The 20,528-nt window shown below is 40.3% G+C and overlaps 1 protein-coding gene across 5 annotated transcripts in view; it reads left to right on the top strand.

Moving 5' to 3' along the window:
• The window catches only part of SPATA18 (spermatogenesis associated 18), a 44,106-nt gene extending 24,841 nt beyond the window's left edge, over positions 1-19,265 (top strand). For 2 of the 5 annotated variants that reach the window (XM_008993350.5, XM_035293721.3), the window contains exons 7-13: positions 4,729-4,978; positions 7,002-7,160; positions 8,003-8,178; positions 10,709-10,832; positions 13,366-13,449; positions 16,573-16,618; positions 16,929-19,265. In XM_008993350.5, coding sequence (XP_008991598.4) covers positions 4,729-4,978; positions 7,002-7,160; positions 8,003-8,178; positions 10,709-10,832; positions 13,366-13,449; positions 16,573-16,618; positions 16,929-16,936 — 847 coding nt within the window. In that variant the 3' untranslated portion in view covers positions 16,937-19,265. Of the gene's footprint in view, positions 1-4,728; positions 4,979-7,001; positions 7,161-8,002; positions 8,179-10,708; positions 10,883-13,365; positions 13,450-16,572; positions 16,619-16,928 lie in introns of all 5 variants that reach the window. The other 3 variants (XR_618649.5, XM_008993353.5, XM_008993351.5) reach the window with 3 other exon arrangements.
• The last annotated feature ends 1,263 nt before the right edge of the window (positions 19,266-20,528 follow it).

The raw sequence follows: 20,528 nt of genomic DNA, 5'->3' as shown, positions 1-20,528 counted from the left end.
TACCCTTGTTTTTAACAACCCCCCTGAAGCCCCTAACGTGTCCTGCTGCAGGCTATGAGAGCCCCCCATTCCCATTGTCTAAATGTCATAATCTTTAATTTTGGGGAATCATTCTGTTAGTGTTGTGTTTGTGCCAACTTATACTGGCTCCCAAGAACCAATTCTGTGCCTGTCAGACATGGTGGTAGTATTTACACAAAGGAAATTGGCAAACACCATAAATGCATCTCCCCACACCCAACCCAACCCCCTGGCTGTTGTACTCAGTTTTGCATTACCTTTCGTCAGATAGTTTCTTCTGTAAAACCTCCCTTTTTGGAGACCCATTTACTTTGGGCTAGCTAGTCTGAGAACTTGCTTCATACTTGAGAGCAACATACTTTTTACTGACACAGTAGTTTATAATACACTCAGTACTTCCACATGTGTTTGCTTATCTGACCTTCCAATCCCCACCTCCACCCTAAAATAGGGCAAAAGTTATATATGTGAAAACTGGGAATTCCAGCTACTTAGGAGATTGTGGCAGGGAAGATTGCTTGAGTCCAGGAGTTCTAGACCAGCCTGGGCATCATGGCTGAACTAATCTCTAAAAAAACGTTAAAAAAATAAATAAATTAGCTGGGTATACCTGTGGTCCTATATCCTCTGGAGGTTGAGGCAGGAGGAACTCTTTAGCCCAGGAGTTTGAAGCTGCAGTGAGCTATGATTGAGCCAAGGAATTTTTGGAAACCAATCAGTAAAGGTTTTGACTCAGTTTTGGTTACTTTGGGAGAGTGTGTTTAGCCATTTGGCTTCTTTGAAAATTTCTCGGACATGAGTTTCCACTTTTCCTGACACATTAGTGTAGATCAAGACGTTTAACTGATGACAGCACAGTTGCCTCCTTGTCAGCTAGGAGATAATATAGAGCTGTTTCAAAAACCATTCCTGCTAGTGAGCCTAAGACTTTTCTAGCAATGATAGACTTGCACCAGTATTTGCTAAGGCCAGGATTTGCCAGTATTTCAAGGGAGGTGAAAAGTTTTCATCGTGTGATTTTACGGTAAGTAAAACCTCCCCAAGGGGCAAGAGTTGCAATAATTCCCACAGCTCTGGCTACAATAAGTCCTGGGGCCCTTTTTCTTCTAGAATGGGATTCTAGATTGGAAGTTATGTTCAAGACAGTGATTTGGGTGGGAGCTATTGTACCCGGAGCACAAACACCATAATAAAGAGAATTTTGAAGGTGAAATAAAGCCAAAGCTTGAAAAGGGTTTAAATAATTTTTAGCAGTACTGCAAAGCCATAAGAGCTCAGGATGGGACGGGCAGGTAATAGAGTATTATTGGTTTGATTACAATGTCTAAAACAAAAGAAAGGGGACTTTGACAGTTTTTGAGAGGCCCCATACCAGAGGAGAAGTCATGTTAATGTCCCAATTGGTTGGGGGATGGGGGACATGGCGATGGTGTTTAAAACCAGGGAAGTGTATGTGCAATGGATAGGATATAAGTGGCATGATGGTTATTTACCACATTGTTTATATCATTATAGTAACATACATGAATGGTATTAGGAGTGCAAGAGGTGGTGTATACTGGAGGCCTTACTAGATTAGTTCATTTAAAAGGCTTAAAAATCAGCAGTGATGAGATAGATTCAGAGTTTTGTTGTAAGAGGCTAAGCCCTTAAATGGGTTAATGTCACCCACAGGAGTATCATTATAACAGTTATACATCCCAAAGTAACATTACAAATTTTAAAAATTACAATGATACTATGAGTATGGATGGTGGGGGAAGTAATAAGATCACATAAAGGTGGAGACGTTTCCATTTTACCAGCATGGAGAGAAATGACTGGAGTAGGAAGGTGTGGTGAGAAGACTTGCTCAGCTGCAATTAGATTTACCCAAGGCTCATCCATAGAAATGGAAAAGACAAGGGCCTGGAAGGACCCAAGGCCTCATCAGTCAACCAGAGGATGACTTTCAGAGGCTTGGTTATAATCCAGGAATAGAGTTAGAGGTGTTTGTCCTTCCTCGTGTCCTCGTTCTACAGTACCCCCTTGTCAGGTATGTTGGTGAGGTTGTGGCTGTGATCTTAGGAGAAAGAAGTGCCTCTCCATCTCGAGGGAGGGAGGGACACTCACTTTTCCATTGATGCTCTGTTTGCAATGAGGACAGGGTCCTGGGGCAGTTTGTAGCCTGGAGGTTTTGGTCATTTTCTACTCTAGTGTCCTGGATTTCTGCAGCGATACAGGCCCCTGTTCTGTTAGTGTTATGGGGATGAGCCTTGGGGTTATTGGCTAATGAAAAAGAATGTGCCATTGCTGTCACCATGCAATTATTGTGGCGCCGGCATTTTTCCTCTTTGAACACTTTTTATTTTTGATATTTCCTCCTGATTATTGAAAACCTTAAAGGCTACATTTAATAAAGTAAGAAAGGGAATTTGTGGGCCTAGCTCTAATTTTTGGAGTTTTTGTCTGAGGTCTGGGGAAACCTGACTTATAAAATGTATTGCCAGAATGGGTATGCCCTTAGGGATTTTGGGGTCAAAACTTGCACCAACGTAGCTTAGAAAAGGATGAGGTTCTCAGATGGCTCCTGAGTGATTTCTCATAATTTAAAAAAAATTAAAAGTTTATTACTGCCTTTTTCATTCCTTCCAACAAAAAAGAGATCATGTAATCTCGTTTGCTCCTGCCTCTGTTTGGGCTGGCATCAGTGTCCTGGTATTGCCAATTGGGTTCTGTGTCGGGGACATCTTCTGCCCTGGCTTTATCATTGTGATGATTAAGAACATGAGCTTCATCTGCCCGAACTTGGCCGTATGTGTGATTTGTCTTCATGGGAACAGCAAGTAGTTAATACCACAAATATTTCTTGCTAGGTTAAATCAAAGGCAATAGTTAAAGCCTGAAATTCTTGAATGAACTTAGAGGGATTCTAACTAAATGAACTCAGACTTGGTTGAATTTGCGAAAGATCAGACATTAGAAAAGGGATCTGAACTTGGATTGCCCCTAAATCTCAAGTAGCCACCTCGCAGAGAGGCAAAACATTTTGGGATTTTCCGAGGACTCTGCACTAGTGGCATATGTGACTCCTGTGCGAGCATCTGAGAGGGATAAAGTATTTGGATATGGGGGTGGTTGATTAGGGGATGGAGCAGATGGAGAGAGTGTAGGTGAAGGAGGAGCAGGCAGAGGACAGTGTGATAGGCAAAAGGATCATCTAAGACACCAGAATCGGGAAGGAGGAAATTCCTTGGAAGGATAGATGAAAATTTTTATGTAACTCTGGGTTTTGAGATAAAGCTAAAAAGACCTGAATATATGGGACCTATGAATCCTTTTCGAGGTTATGGTAAATGCATCGTCTAGTTGTAAAATAATATTGTGATCCAAAGTTCCATTAATAGGCCAATTTGATTTATTAGGGATTACAAAAGAAAATGATATCCTTCTTTTTGAGAGTGTATGGGTTAAAATGGACTGATTTTTTCATGAATGCAACCCAAGGGTGAGTTGGATGGAACTGAAGAATAAAGAGAACCTATGTTGGGTTTAGATAAAGGACTACAAGGTCCCCAAATTCCTGAGGGATCTGGACCTTCCTTTTCCCTTTGGTTCACTCTGTTTGGGGGATAGAGGGCCTGCCCCTGCCTGGATGACCGGTCTGGCTGTGCCGTTGTTTGAGTGGTCAGCTTAAACCTATTTGTGAAAGGGAACTCACCTGTAACTTGGGATGCGATGTCTGCACCAAAGTTGAATCCAAAATTGAGTCAACAATGGTAGAGAGTGTCTGTGCAGAATTGAGAACTCCACTGCTCATTTCCAAGGTGTGGTTCACACAATGTTAAGTGAAAGTGGACTTACCACCCTGATGGGCAATAGCAAATCAACTCTTTTGTCTTGGCCTTTGGGTAACACTGGGGAGTGTCCTTGGCAGGAAACCATCAGTCACTAAAGAGTATTCAAGCTAGTTCACTGGCAATCCAAAAGCAGAAAAGAGCCCTGGCTAGTCCCTCACCCTTAAGAGCACTGATAGACAGGTATTCCGTCTCTAGGGCTTTGGGATCCCACCAAAGACTGAACTCACCAGGGAGTGTCAGTTTCCAAGGGTAAAGAACCACACCATCAAGGGAAATGGAGAAAAAGGAAGGGGAAATTCCAGTAAAGTCCGCGTATGGCCACCAAGATGCGAGGCATAGTATCAGAGCCCTGGTAGCAGAGAGTGGTTGGCTTGCAGATGGTAAAAACAATTCACCAGCAACAATAGGTTTGAATAGGAAAGTTTTATTAGAAAGAAGGCTGCAACAGAGTGCAGTGGGGACTTCAGCTAGAGAGGACTGAGCACTGCGGTGGATTTTCCTTAGGGTTCTTTATGGAGCTTAAAGTGGAAGCTTAAGGTAATTTGGGCCACATTTATCACATGGGCCATGATAAATGATTGCATTTGTAGACATTTTGGTGCCTTGATGTCAGCAAAGATTGTACAATGGGTTTTGAACATGCATGCATTCTGGAGATTTATAGAAATTCTAGTTACTTATAAATTTTTGGTAAAGGAAGTTGATACCAGATTCTGGCTTTAGATAACAGGGAAGTCTTATCACGTCTGAATTCCTCAGATGAGGGGTTTTGCCTCTGGATGGTCGGATTGATGGCCACCAGGTGATCTTTGCTCTACTCAAGAAGCAAATCAAAGGGTTTCCCTGGCTGATTCTTGCTCATCAACAGGTGCTCCAGGAGCCGGTCTCCTAGCCCTGCCTCTCGCAGCCACAGTGGATCTGCCAGCCCCTCCACCACTGTCAAGGTCAGGAGTCCGTCCCCAAACCGCTCCAAGCTGTCCAGTGTGGGGCGCAAGGCTGCTCTCTTGTCCCGGTTCAGCGACTCCTATTCCCAGGCCCGCCTGGATGCTCAGTGCCTGCTGCGGCGCTGCATTGACAAGGCTGAGACCGTGCAGCAGATCATCTACATAGCCACAGTGGTATGTGACACCTGCGGGACTCCCGGCTCCTTGGGGCAGCCAGGAGACATATTTGGGTAACATGACTCGAACAACTTGCAAAGACTAGTGGATCCTGAGGTCACTGAAGTGGGAGAGATTTCAGTCTCTCCATCTGTCTCCTTCCTTCTCTTCTTTCTTCCTTCCTCCCTCACTCCCTTTCTTATTCCTTTCCCCTTCCTTCCTTTTTTCCTCTCTCCCCTCTCCCTCCTCCCTCCCTGCTTTCTTTCCTTCTTCTCTTTCTGTCTTTCCCTCTCCCTCTCACCTTCCCTCTCTCTCTCTCTCCATCCCTTCCTCCTTACTTCCTTCATTTCTCCCTTCTTCCTTCATTCTTCCTTCCTCTCTTCCTTCCCTTTCTTTGCCTTCCCTTTCATTACAAATATTTAGGAGGGGTGAATCATTTTCACAGTCAATAACTATTTACATATATAGAATGGTTCTATAATATTTATTTATTTATTTAGTTAGTTACATTGACCAGGTGTTTAAGAAGTAGCCACAAATGCCATAAATGCAGGACTATCTTGAATGGGTTTATACAAAGTTGATTTGCACTGTACCTTTTTTCTAATATGGACATATGTACACACAGTGGATGTGGTATTGTCAATGTCTGTCATTTGGTTTCCTTCAGTTCTAAAAGAAAATCAGAAGGTTGTGATTGTGTTAATTCTTCTGTTTATTTAATTAAGAATAGTTAGTAAAACTGCTAACATATCAGCTATTTGAGTATGGCAAATTAAAAAATTTAAAAAGTGCACATATGTATCCTTAATTTCCAAAGCAAATATGTTTGTATTATGGGTTGGTACCATACTAAGATCCTGAGAGTTCATAAGGAGAATTGTTGAATATTAAGAAACAGAACAAAACATTGGTATGAGAGCAGAATTATCAGAAACATTGAACTTTATCCTATATTTATTTAAATCAGGGGTTAGCAAACCATGACCTGGCTCATATTTCTTTTCTTTTTCTTTTTCTTTTTTTTTTTTTTTTTTTTGAGATGGAGTCTTACTCTGTTGCCCCGGCTGGAGTGCAGTGGTGCCATCTTGCCATCTTGACTCCTGGCAACCTCTGCCTCCTGGGTTCAAGTGATTCTCCTTCCTTAGCCTTCTGAGTAGCTGGGATTATAGATGTGCGCCACCACACCCAGAGAATTTTTGTATTTTTAGTAGAGATAGAGTTTCACCATGTTGATCAAGCTGGTCTTGAACTCCTGATCTCGTGATTCACCTGCCTTGGCCTCCCAAAGTACTGGGATTACAGGCATGAGCCACCACATTCAGCCCTGACTCGTATTTCTAAGAGAAATACTACTGCCTGAAAGCTAAGAATGTAAGAATGTATTTAGATTTTTAAAGGGTTGTTAACAACAACAACAACAACAAAAAAGACAGAAACTCTATGTAGCCCAACATGCCTAAATATCTGCTGTCTGGCTCCTTATAGAAAAACATTTGCTGTCCCCTGGTTTAGATAATTAAGAACCACTTACTGAGTTAAAGCTCTGTAAATGTGCAGGCCACATCTTCCTGGCATAAGTGAGTTTTCTCAATGCTTACCACACAATAGGCATTTAATAAATATTTGTTGAATTAATATATGCCAGGAAACATGCCTGAGGCTTGATATGTGTTTATAACATAAACATTACTGATCATTTTCTCTTATTTCTTGACCAGTAATGCGATATTGCTATGAGCTCATAGCAGAGGATTTATTTCCTTCAATCTCTGTGCTGTCCTGCTTCCTGCACTCAGAATTTCCAGAATAATGGCCAACTGTCTTGACATTAGTGAGCATGGATGATCATATATGTGTTTATGTACTTTTCAAAATGGGAGATGTATTTCCTTCCAGATTAAAAATGTTTTTGACCGACTGCGTTTAGTTATCAGGAAACCACTATGATGTTGAAGCTTGTATTCTTTCTAGTTCCTTGCTTTGTATCTCTTCACCTACCTGTTTCCACCAAATAAATTTGCCGCATTTTTATATGCAGGAGGCATTCCATATAGCAAAAACGGCATTCAGACATTTCAAGATCCGTGTGAGAAAATCGTTGACACCACCTTACGCGGGGTCAAATGACTTTGAGAATGCTGTCTCGGACTATGTCGTCTGTCACCTTGATCTCTATGATTCCCAAAGCAGTGTCAGTGTAAGTGTTGGGTCTCTTATTAGGACTGGTTTGTTACTGCTGCTGCTGCTGTTTATATTGAGTACTGATAACTCAGAAATCCATCCAGTGGTTAGTATTAATTCTATGTAATGAAAAAGAAGAGAAGAACAGCATCCAATTTACTTGGTAGCATCTGCCATTATTGACTATTTCTTCCTTAAACATATTACAGGGAAGAAATTGTCTGAGTTTCTTTAGACAGGCTCTTCAGGAGACAGAATCTCATAGTTCTTAAAAGCAAGGATTTGGGGAAAAATAAGTATGGATTTGCTTCCTGACTCTGCCACTTACTAGCTGTGTGATCTTACACACTTAGTTAATCTCTCTGTGCTTTAGTTTTCTCAGCTTTAAGTGGGAGTAACAAGGTTTGTTACTCCATAGAGTCACTGAGAGCGTTAAATGATAGAATGTAGGCAGTTTGCTTAGCACAAGACTTGGCCAGAGTTAACACTCAGTAAAAGCAAACTATTATAATGATTATTATGGTTTATAAACAATTCAGAATTCTGTGTTGGCACATCATACTCTTGCCCAGAATGGAAAATAGGGAAATGATAAATAAAAGCCACAGAAGTTCTGTTTCCTTTGTTTTTAGGACCCTCTTGGCTTTTACGGTGTCATTTCTACTGTGTCCTCTTTCCTCCTTTCCTGTTAATGGGCGGCAACGTCTTTCTGCTTTTAGCACATACGCTGTTTTTCTGCTTTCACTTGTTTGGCTCACATACTCTTTCCCCACCTCCCATCAGTTCTAATAGTCTTAGGATGTCAGAGTGTTTTTGACACAGGTTGGTAACAAAGTGATGCCATCTTTTGTTTTTCAGGATGTGATCCGAGCCATGAATGTCAATCCCAAGATTTCCTTCCCTCCTGTCGTTGACTTCTGTCTCCTCAGTGACTTCATCCAGGAGATATGTTGCATTGCCTTTGCAATGCAGGCCTTAGAACCACCCCTAGATATTGCATACGGGGCAGATGGAGAAGTTTTTAATGATTGCAAGTAAGAGACACAGGAGCAGAGGCTAAGGGATTCATCATGAATTCATCGTCCTGTCTCTGTTTCCTGAGAACAATTTAGGGAAAAGAATTCTGGGTGGGGAAATTAGCAGACACTACGTGATTTCCAGGTCCTACCATATACTTCTCTGTACTCCAGGGCAGGACCCACTCCTGGCGTCATCTTCCATTGAGTATGTTGGTCTTTGTGGGAGAACTAATGAGGACTTGAAGCCTGTCTAGAACACTTTTTTTTAAGGTGCTCTATAAATACAAATGTACATTACTTTCTGTTAGTTTTCATTGCATTACTTAGGCCAGATTTCTCAAAGTATGATGTGTGGATCACCTGCATCAGAGTTACTCAAGGTACTTGTTAAAAATACACATTCCTGAATTGCATTTCGTGGCATTTGATGCAGCAGGTCTAAGATGGGGCTCAGGAATTCTCAATTTCACAAACACCCAGGTGTTCCTTATGCACACGAATGTTTGAAACTTGGTGCTCTTGACTCTTTTTTGTCTAGGACCAGTAGATTGCTACCAACTTTTACAGGGCAAATATCCCCCTTATACATTACAAGACATTCAATTAATTTAAAACATTTTATTGTGACTTCTTGAGATCACAGGATATAGCTGGAGATTATCTGGAAAGAAGCCAAGCTAGTGGTTAAGAACATAGGCTCTGGCCTCAGCTGCTTCGGTTCAAATTTCAGCTCCACCACCTATTAGCTGTATAATGTTAGGCATGCCACTTAATTTTTCTATTACTTAGTTTCTTCTCTATCCAATGGCAGAAATTATAATGCCTACTTCCTAGGGCTGTAGAAGGTTAGTTGAGATAATTCAGACAAAGTACTTAGGATGCTGCCCGGCATGAAGTGGGTGCCCAGGAAGTATTCACTCTGGGTTCTTATTCAGGTTGTAGAGTTATGTCCAGCATTCCTGCAAGCTTGTTGATGAAGGAGCATAGATAGTACCACTCAGAATCATTCACTTTCTTTCACTTATGCAAATCACAGCAATAATGAACTTTCCAGTTGCCTTACAGCATGCCATACTTTCTTGCCACTGCTCGGTTTCTGGTGTCTCCAACATGCATCAACTCACGAAAGAGCTGACATTAGGACATTACACTGCAGTTGGAGCTTTCTGATTCCCCTACAGAGCACATTATCTTCATTTGTCTCCCTTTATTTCTTTCTCCTTTAGAGGATGGATAGTACCACTCAGAACCATTCACTGTTTTAGTTTATGGAATCTGCACATATCAAAGACTTCCATAGGGCCTCTCGATGATATGCCTTTAACTAGAGGGCATGTGCAGCTTCTAGGGCATTCTCTGGCTCGTGAGACTGGATATCTGTGCAGCTGGAATTGGAGTTTCTAACAATGATTGGATTTGATTCTACTTCTAGAACTTCACCAAACAAGGCTAACCCTTTTTTCACCATGGCAGCCTTTTGTACATTTGAAAGCAATTACTCAAATCCTCCTCCTTCTGGCCTCATGGCTTCAGGTTTTCTTCATATGAAGTAGGTTTGGGATTTCTTGAAAAATAGATTCATTTTTTTGGGATCTGTGCACTGTGCTCTTCTGAGTACCCCTTTTAAAGAAAGTAAACTGACCAGCCTAGAGGGACTAACACTCTGTTTATTCTTAGTCTCCATTAATTCAGCTAACTTGCAATAGTTTTCCCCTTCCTTCCTTCCTTCCTTCCTTCCTTCCTTCCTTCCTTCCTTCCTTCCTTCCTTCCTCCCTCCTTTCTCTCCCTCCCCTCCCTCCCTCTCTCCTTCCCTCCCTCCCTCTCTTTGTCTTTCTCTTGTGACAGTGTTCATTCATTTTGAGTACAACTGAAACCTGCTATATTTCTACTTGTACTGTGACTAAACCATATATCTCCTCTATTTGTGCAAATACTTTTTAGGCTCAATTATAGGACCTTAAATATATTCACATTTCATTTTATCTTATTAAACTCAGCTTATTGTTCCAGTCTGTTGAGCTGTTTTTAATGTCATCTTTTTTTTTTTGTGGCTAATCACCTGCATCTTTGAGCATGTTTTCTATATCTCATATGAGTCATTCATAAACATGATAATTTATCACAGGATTGAGAGAGAGCCCTCAGCATCTTCTTAGTTTCCAATCCACCTACTTAAGTTAATCATCCTCCTATATTTCTTTTATTTGTCCACAAAGACAGCACCAGAAATTCTATGGGAAGCCGAGTGGGATTTCAGATAGGTAGTCTAAGTCATCAGCATTTCCCTGAATTGCAACTCTGTAATCCTGAGAAGAGAAGGAATACATTAGTTTGACAAGACTTGGTCTTAATGTATCCATGCTGGGTCCCAGTTATCATTAGTTCCTATTCTAAGAGGCCACAACCATTCTTTAATAACAGAATTAGGATCTATATTTATCTAGATCTGAGCATAATACAAGATGAAAATTGACACTGATGTTTCCCCCTAGTTATGCTTCATAATTGCTCAACTTCTCTTTTTTGTTTTGTGTATTTAAAACAGATACCGCCGCAGCTACGACTCGGATTTCACTGCTCCCTTAGTTCTGTATCACGTGTGGCCTGCTCTCATGGAGAATGACTGTGTCGTAATGAAGGGAGAAGCTGTCACCAAGAGAGGGGCTTTTGTACGGTGGCCTTGCGTAGTGACAATTCATCCCAAGTGTTTGATTCACAAGTTCGAGAACATTTATGAACCCAGAAATTCTATAAAAGAAATTCATAAAGAGTTGATAAGATTTCATACAAAGGAGAGGATGGAAAGGATCTCAAAAAAACCGATTCTTTTCTTTGATTCTTCTGTAATTCTGTATAATTTCCTGGCAGTGATTTCTTTGCTTCTTGCTTTATTTAGAAGATGGAGCCAGGCATGGCGGCTCATGCCTGTAATCCCAGCACTTTGGGAGGCCAAGGTGGGCGGATTACCTGAGGTCAGGAGTTCAAGACCAGCCTGACCAACATGGGAGAAACCCCATCTTAACCAAAATCAAACAAAAAAACAAAAAAGAAGGTGGAATTAGTCATATTTACCTCCTCCATCTTACAATTATTATGATATTTTAAAATCAAAGCCATTTGAACTTATAGGAGGAGTTCTATAATTCTAAGCACTTAAAATTGACTAACTTTCAGGAAATGATTTGCGAAATTTTTACTGACAGTTCTCTATTTTGGGAAACTGTGAATGTGCCCTGTTTTTCTCTCCTTGGTATGATGTGTACGGAGGGGAGGGATGGAGACACAGAGGGCAGAGGAGATGGGAGAGAGGAGCCAATCAGTTTGGGAAAGTTGCTTCCTATATCCATTGCTTATACAATGTTTTGGATCTAAAGAATGTTAAATACTTGAGCAGCCTTTAAAATGGAGTCTTACATACCGTATGTGAGTGCATGGGAATGTATATGTTGTAGTGGGGATTGGGTGATGGAACTGGTAGTGCGTGGATATTCTGCATAGTTTATGTTATGTAGATTTTACTAGAAAGAGCTAAGCGAAGCCTCTTAGTCCAGGATGATGCCAACAGCTGGCTGATTTCTGTTCCTGTTCTCTTTGAACTGGAGAATAGAGGAAGTGCTTTATGGCACCTTTCATACATACAGTGGTGAAGGGGAATATTTTATTTTAAGAGAATTTAAGAAAAGGATTTTTTAGCTTAAAAATTTCATTACGGTGAATACTATCTTAAAATATTTTGTTCCGTAAATGTTGAGCCATTGGCTGGGCATGATGGCTCACACCTGTAATCCTAGCACTTTGTGAAACCATGGCAGGAGGATCGTTTGAAGATTTTGAGATGAACCTAGGCAACATAGTGAGACTTCATCGCTACAAAAAAATTAATTAGCTGGGTGTGGTGGTGCATACCTGTAGTACCAGCTACTTGGGAGACTGAGGAAGGAGGATCACTTGAGCTGGACAGATAGAGGCTGTGTGAGCCATGATTGTGCCACTGCACTCCAGTCTGGGTGACAGAGTGAGATCCTGTCTTTTTTTTTTTTTTCTTTTTCTGAGATGGAGCCTTGCTCTGTCACCTGGGGTAGAGTGCAGTGGTGTGATCTTGGCTCACTGCAACCTCTGGCTCATGGGTTCAAATGATTCTCCTGCCTCAGCTTCCCAAGCAGCTGGTATCACAGGTACCTGCCACCACACCCAGCTAAGTTTTGTATTTTTAGTAGGCACAGGGTTTCACCATGTTGGCCAGGCTGGTCTCAAACTCCTGACCTCATGATCCACCCACCTCGGCCTCCCAAAGTGCTGAGATTACAGGCATGAGCCACCATACCCGGCCTGAGATCCTGTCTTTAAACAAAAGAAGGTTGAGCCCTTAGAAATAGAAATTGGGTTTTATAGATCTGACAGCTACACATGTTCTACAATGAAGCATACTTCTTTCTCCTACAGCAGTCACTGTCTGTTAAGAAGATCTTATCTGCAGTGCAGTTTGGATGGGAGGGAGAAGAAATACCCACTCTTCTTATGTTTTACATCAAATAGCAATTGCCTTTTGACTTCCTTCTTCTCTCCCATCAGCTATCATAAACATTTGTCCAAGCTTAAACCCTAAAACAAAATAAGGAAGCTCTCCCTAAAAGAAAGAACTTGGAAAAGAAAGGGGTTGAATTAAGGGAAATTTTAAGGATTTTACCAGTAAAATCTGATTTTAGTGAATATAGCCTTCTCATTTATTCACTTAGTTAGAAAGCAGATAGGCAGTAGTGGTGTTTCATTCATTCACCCAATGCTATTTATTCAATCGTTATTATATGACCCAAACACTGTATTTGTGCTAGAAATTTAGCAATAAATAACACAGATACAAATCTCTACCCACGTGGAGCTTACATTCTCCGACACTTTCAAACTCCTATGTAATTTCTAATTGGGTACTCGTAAAAAAATCCTGCTGGCACCAAACACCAGAATATCCCAAGGGTCATCGTAATGGGATTCTATTTAAAAACCACCTTGAAGTTATTGCCAAATATTGGGCAGCTATAGGAAGTAAAAGGCGTATTACTTGTGCAGATGTTCAGTAATGGGCAAGTGTAATCATATCAGTAGAATTCTCATTCTATGGGATATGCATGTCCCATAGAATTGTTTTAAGCCATGGCAACTTCCACAAACTCCTGACTATGTCTCTCTCTTTCTTTTATGAAGTGGAATTCGGTGCAACCTCTAACTCGATGTCGAAGCAGGAGTTTAAGTCCCATTTGCCCCCGTAGCCATACTGGTTTAAGCACGGTACATATCTACCTAATCATTTTTATACAATTTCATCTATGGTTAACAGTTTTTTCTTCAACTGTACAAAAGAGGTGATTGTTAGTCTACAGGTGGAAAGAGAACCTGTTGCAATTATGCTAGCTCCAAACTGACTTTTGTACTACTGTGGGCTAAAGAATTTATTATTCTAGAAAGAAGTAGGAGAAGTTTTATCTTTCTTTCTTAGTTCAAGGGATAGTAGATTTCATGTTTTTCATAGTTTCGTTTTTATCTTTGGATGAAATGAGCAATATATTAGAGATCAGATAGTTGACTGAAGAGTGAATGGGATACCTTAGTCAACTGATGTGGGCACAGGTGCCTGGCCCCTTTAGAAATTCATGTATAAGTTTGGAGAAATTGCTCAAATGATCTGGATTTTGATACCTTTTAAAGGTCATTGCAGGTGTTAATTTGTTCTCAACTTCAAACTAGAAAAAATAAGAATAGGCTTTTGTGTATATTAGTTTTTGGAAAGATTGCTAATACTTCTGTTAAAGAAAAAAATAAGAGCAAAAACATCTATTAAAACTATGAAGAAAACATCCCTGAAAACATTATTATGGGCTGGGCAGTGAGGCTCACACCTGTAATTCTAGTACTTTCAGAGGCTGAGATGGGAGGGTAGCTTGAGCCTAGGAGTTTCAGACCAGCCAGGGCAATGTTGGTAAAATCATCTCTCAAAACAAAAATTCTCCCCAGAATTAGCTGGGCATAACAGAAAATCTCCCCCCACCCCAATTAGCCAGGCATGGTGGCATGTGACTGTAGTCCCAGCTATTTTCGGAGGCTGAGCTGGGAGGATCACTTGAGCCCAGGGAGGTCAAGGCTGCAGTGTGCTGTGATTGCACCACTGCACTCTAGCCTGGGTGAAAGAGTGAGACCCTGTCTTAAACAAAATGAAACAAAACCCTCCAAAATGATAAAAAAAACATTATTATGATTCACCACTATTCATTAATTCCACAAATATTTAGTTAGTACCTTTTGAATACAGGGCTAGACCAAGATGTGTGGACACCAAATAGGCTAATGACGTGCTGTTCCTCCAAACAGTAATTATTTAAATAGTTGTTCAGCCTTGTTTTAGAGAGAGTGGTGGAGAAGGAGAATGACATCTGGCAACCCTACACTTTTCTGAAATTGTCTCTAGCATGCAGCTATAGCCCCAAAGTTATACAACCTCCTCAGCAAAACAAAACCAAAACCAAAAACCCCTGCAGTTGATGAGACCCTTACTGACTTTAATGAGCATCTATTGTGACTCCTGCATGCTCCTTATCAAACATTCTTCCTGGATCTGAGGGATGCTAGATTTAGGAGGAACACAAAAATGACAAAAACATGGTCTCTTCCCTGAATAGGTCTTAATTCAGGAAGATCACGAGATCATATCCTTTGCAGGAACATGGGTGGAGCTGGAGGTCATTGTCCTTAGTAAACTAACACAGGAACAGAAAACCAAATACCATTCTCACTTATAAGTGGGAGCTAAGTGGTTCGAACAGATGGACACAAAGAGGGAACAATAGACACTGGGGCCCTTTAGAGAGTGGATGTTGGGGAAAGGGAGAGGATTGAGAAAAATAATTAACGTACTAGGCTTAATACCTGGGTGATGAAAATCTGTCCAAAAATCCCCCTGACAAAGGTTTACTCATATAACAAATCTGCACATGTATGCCTTAACTTAAAAGTTAAAAAGAAAAATAAAATACATAAAAGAGAAAGATTATTATAATTTAAACACATTAACGGAACATGATACAGTTTACAAATCAATACATTCATAATGTGATGCAACATGATAGTCATTAAAAGAAGCAGAAAGGCTAGAGTCATCAGACGAGACAGAGATTCCTCCCAGATTTGGTCATGAGGAAGGTGTTCATGGGGACGTAGTATTTAATTTGGTGTTTTAGAATGTGTGGAATTTCAATGGGCTAGGAAATTGGGAGGGAACATTCAAGTGAAGGAAACGGCCTAAAAAATGATGGGGAAATGGAAAAGACATGCATGTGACACAATCCGTTTGCTCTTGGAGATTTTCATATAGCTTCATTATCTTTTTTCATGAATAAGTATTTATGGCAGGTAAAAGCAAAACAATAGTGCAGTTAGTGGTTTGGTAAATAAAAAGGAAATCTTGGGAGCATGATACTGGGAGAACCACAATTCCCCATTCTAAGAGGAAATGGCATGTCAGAAGAAAATACTATTAGACACTTACTGTGCAACAGCCATGGCAAATGGTAACTCTGGACTCTCATCAAAAGGCTTATCCATGGGCAATGTCCTCTGTGAGAATCCCCTATATCTTCTCTTTCTTTCTCATGTTGTGCTCAGAAAGAACACATTAATTTAAACTGTAGATGAGAATAAAATATATTCTCAAAGGTAAAACTGTAGCCAACTTTCTGTTTCCATCATCCTCTTGCCACAACAAAACGGGGCATAGCCACAAAATAAAATACAAGTATTTTTGGTTAGTTGGGTTAATTTTTGCTTATGTGGGGTCTTGATTCATCCAGAATGGATTCCTTTTTCATCAGCATCTATTTACCTAGAGTGTTTGAAAGCTCAGAACAATAATGTTAGCCAGTTATGGCTCACCAACTATGTCACAGGCTTAGTTCCAGTGCAGTGGTTCCAGTGCAGTACCATCTACTTAGTGAAAGTAAAGGTGAGATTTGAAAGATGATGATTTTCTGGCTGCCTGGTGACTTTTCTTAATAGAGCAGAGTTTCTGACTTATAATTATTATAAAGTATCTTCCAGAGATTGTATCATCATTTTAGCTTTAATTTGTGAGTTTTAATAAATATTTTTATTTTCTGGAAAGCACTGAATTCAGTATGGCTGCTCTTAGGCCACTGAACCCAGCTTTTAACTAATAATATAATTTAAACCAAGTTGAGTGCCCACGTACTTCAGAAGTCTAACAAGAATCACAATAGTCAGCCTTAAGGGGGGAATATCATAGGGCTAAAGTGCCTCAGCAAGCTATTTGGTTGGTTTTAGGGAAAAGAAAGTATGTCAAAAGGATTCATCTTTTGAGCTTCATGTACTGTGTAATTCGCGTTATTCTTTTATACTTTTCAGATGTCTCGAAGTCGGAGTCCTTCTCCAGTGAGATGTGGATTGCCAAGTAAGTGGGATCAGTTCAGATGGATCAAGTTTTCTGCTTTTTAATACTCCTTCTAGTCCTTAGCACTGTGCAGCAAAATGAATGTTTTGCTGCTTCCTAGAGAGCATCTTTTTCTTTCTCCTCACACCTTTAATGTCTGGGCCTCTGGCTGATGGTACCCTGGCAGGTCCCATGGGCCATGTGGGAGGAGCTTCCAACCAAGAGACCTCATTGCCATAAACCTAGATTAAGTACCTCTTTCATTTAGGTATCTCTAAAAGAAAATTGAAGAAAGTGACCATACTGATGAACTGTTTATTTTTCTCCCTAGGATTTTAAAACCACCAGACCTGCTCCTTTGCTCCAGGGCGTGGAAACAGCTGCCTCTCCGGTTCCTCCATCTGCCTGCTGTGTGTGCCTCAGATCTCACTTAAGATAATGTCAAAAGGCAATTCTGTGTATCACTCCACACAGAGTTAAATGTTTTGGCTCAGCGCATTTGTAACTTTGGATACATTGCATTTTATTTTATTTTATAGATACAAATTCCATTAATTTCATAAAAACGGTTGTATAGGTGTTTAGGATCATATTCATTTGAAGCAAAGTCCATTACAAAGGTTCAGGATTTCCAACTCAAAACACTAGGCTCTTCTATGGGAACTGGGTGAAGTAACTAGGAAGCATTTACCATGTGGAGGCTAAAAGAAAAGATGAACTATTTTAGTTTGCAGACGGATCGTAAATATTGTAATTGTTGGTATCAGCTTTAGTTTGAAACCAATATTAGGTGTTTTAATTTCCCTTTAAGGTTTGGAAGACAGCCCTAATCTCAGGTCGGGGAACTCATGTTAGTAGCAGTGGCTTAGGGCTAAGTGTAGAAGATCATTTAAAACATATTATTAGTTGGCTTGCTTTTGAGCCATTAGCTGGCTGATTTTGAGAGTGCCGTTTGGTTCATCTGAGTAATGAATGTCCAAGAGAGAATTCTTTGTTCCGTAAATGTAGAGCAGTGATTTGACTAGAAGCCAGCTTTGAGAGAAATGTTAATTACCTCATGCATATCTCCCGGGAATATTTCAAACTGTTTTAATGCATGTGTTATATATCAAAGTTTCTTGGGACACACTCTTCACCTGTTCTACCTAGTTATTTGCAAATTCAGACCTCCTGTTGAACTCCATCTGCCCAAAACTACTTAAACTCAAGGCCTAAAACCAGGGGCATCATTTACTGATTTTAAATTGAGTATATATCCCTTGACTTCTTCACTGTCAAATACTTTTGAAAGTTTATGTTCGAGATAAGAATGGAATGTTGCTTTCTTGAGATAAGTAATATTATTTCCGCCTTTATTTCACTTTCAAGCCAGCCTTAAACACAAGCCTTACAAACGTCTGCTTTCTCCATATACCTTTGAGAGAGACACTGAATTGACCTCAGCTGAGTTTTGTATAAGCTCAGTGCCAGAACAAGCACCTGATGCTTTTCAGGTGAAAACGAAGTGAACAGCTTCTCTAAACATCTTATTCCTGTGCTGGAGTTTTGGGGGCCCTCTCAGTGCCTGCCCCTGAGTCTAATGGTCACCAACTCATTTTGAAGTATGAGTTGAATTTTTAGCCCTCTTTGCATATTTACACAGTCATCACTTTGAAGCAACGCAGTGTGTTGGGAGGAGCACTATCTGCCTAGGTAACTGCTGGTGCTGACTCGGTCATCAGCTTGCCTTGAGCAAGTTACTTCACTTCTCTGAGCCTCAGTTTAATTGTAGGGTGAGGAGGTTGGATAAAATTAGTGGCTCTCCTAACCCTACAGACTCAATGTTGCCTCTCATAACAAATATTTTATTCTGAATATGAAATGAAAATCAAAGTTAATATAATCATCTATGTGCACATATAATTTTAAGCAATGAGCATAGTACCCTAACTATAATATAATGTAGAAAAAAAGAAAGCAACTTTTAATAAAATAAAATTTATTTCAATAAAAATGCTTGGGTATAACCACCCTAGAAGATAAGATTAAGCCATTAGATGCCTGAACCTGTATGTAGAGCCAGCAGCTACAAATGAAGATCAGTGTACTGGCAACAGAAAATCACAGTGTTGTCACTGGATGTGACTTTCTGAAATGGCGGGCAACTCTTGTTCATGTTTTGAACAAAAAAATCTTATAGTCTTGCCCTGATTTACACAGTAGTCGCATTCCTGGAAAAGTCAAGTGTGTATTAAAAACATGCAACAGTTACTGTGTGTTATATGTTAAAAGGTCTTCACTAATATCTCACTAAGTAATGAAAATGCCTATATATCAGACTTTTTTTTCAGGAGCCAAGCGCATATAGTGATTTGGAAAAAGGCACAGGTAGCTCAGTTTATTTGCTTTCTACCCTGCCTGGGTATACTCTGACGTGAGCTGTAACTACACTGGGAAGGCTAAATAGTCTCAGAATTTTTGGAAAGAATCCACAAAACCAAAGGAGACTGACCTATCCTCATTTTATCTGGGATGTACCTCACCCTTAGAGACTTTGAAAAATGAAAAGCTCTTATTTTGCAATTTGGGTAAATGTTAGTTTCTAGATTTTTGGCTAACATCTAATAATAAAATTTAAAAATGTTTTTGTAACTATCAGTTATTTGCAATAAAATGCTTTCCTTCCACAGTCCCAAATTCCATGATGTTCTTTACCCATCTGTATTAGTCCATTTTCACACTGCTATAAAGAACTAGACACTGGGTAATTTATAAGAAAAAAGATTTTTTAAATTGACTTCATAGTTCCGCATGGCTTGGGAGGCCTCAGGAGACTTACAATCGTGGCAGGAGTTAAAGGAGAAGCAAGTGCCTTCTCCACAAGGCGGCAGGAGAGAGAGTGCAAGGGGGATCTGCCGAGCACTTTTAAACCATCAGATCTTGTGAGAACTCACTCACTATCATGAGAACAGCATTGGGGAAACTGCCCCCACGATCCAGTCACCTCCCAGCAGGTCCTCCCTCGGCATATGGGGATCACAATTTGAGACGAGGTTTGGATGAGAACACAGAACCAAACTGTATCAATCCCTGAGGCCCAAACCAGTGCTTACTGCACCCTGCTCCGAGGAAGATCCTGGGATTGCTGCAATTCCATGTTGTAGTTTTAATTGCTGGCTTTATTTTCCTCACAGCTCATTGTCATGTTCGAGACACTGTCTCTGAGTAGTGCGTTACCATTTTTGTGCAGCTTTCACTTACATTATTTCACTTACTCCTCACAGCAATCTAGGTGTGTCCTCAACTTTATACGTAAAGAACCTGTCCATCCAATACACTATGTAGTCTTGTTCCAAGGCCTTTTGTTTCAGAATAAGGGTCTATCCTGTTCTTTTTGTTCCTTCATGACACACAGTATCAGTTTTTCTGTTTGACTGTTTGTGTAGGCATTCATTCATATTCTTATTGAATACCTCCTTTGTGCTACCCATCATAGACACTAGTAGGGATATAGTGGTGAACAAGGCTCTGGTTTTTATGAAGTTTAATGTCATGTCCAGTTGCATTCCTTGGTGATTTTTGTGTCATGGAGAGCAGATGTAATGGAAGAAATAAATAAAGTACAGCAAAATTAAAAGAGAAAATGTTACATATCAACTGAAGGAATTTAATACATGAATTTGTGGGGCAAATACCTGTACATAAAAACCTTTGAAAGGTAATAGTAGAAAAATAATATAGTGAAGTACACAAGACAGTGTCACTCAGTTATGTTAGCCACAGGCGAATGACTCAGTCCTTTAAAAAAGATCTATTAAGCCTATAATCCTGTGACCATTAATAAAATGAGTGTGGGGAGAAGGATCGGCTCATAAGATCAATTCTTGCACCTCCCGTGACCCCAGCTGGGTGCTCCGCCTGCTGTATTCCTAAGTAAAGGCAATTTGTAGGC

This window comes from Callithrix jacchus, chromosome 3 (genome assembly GCF_049354715.1).
Source record: "Callithrix jacchus isolate 240 chromosome 3, calJac240_pri, whole genome shotgun sequence".
Taxonomy (NCBI): domain Eukaryota; kingdom Metazoa; phylum Chordata; class Mammalia; order Primates; family Cebidae; genus Callithrix; species Callithrix jacchus.
The sequence above is the reverse complement of the archived record's forward strand: the minus strand, read 5'-3'. Positions and strand labels throughout refer to the sequence as shown.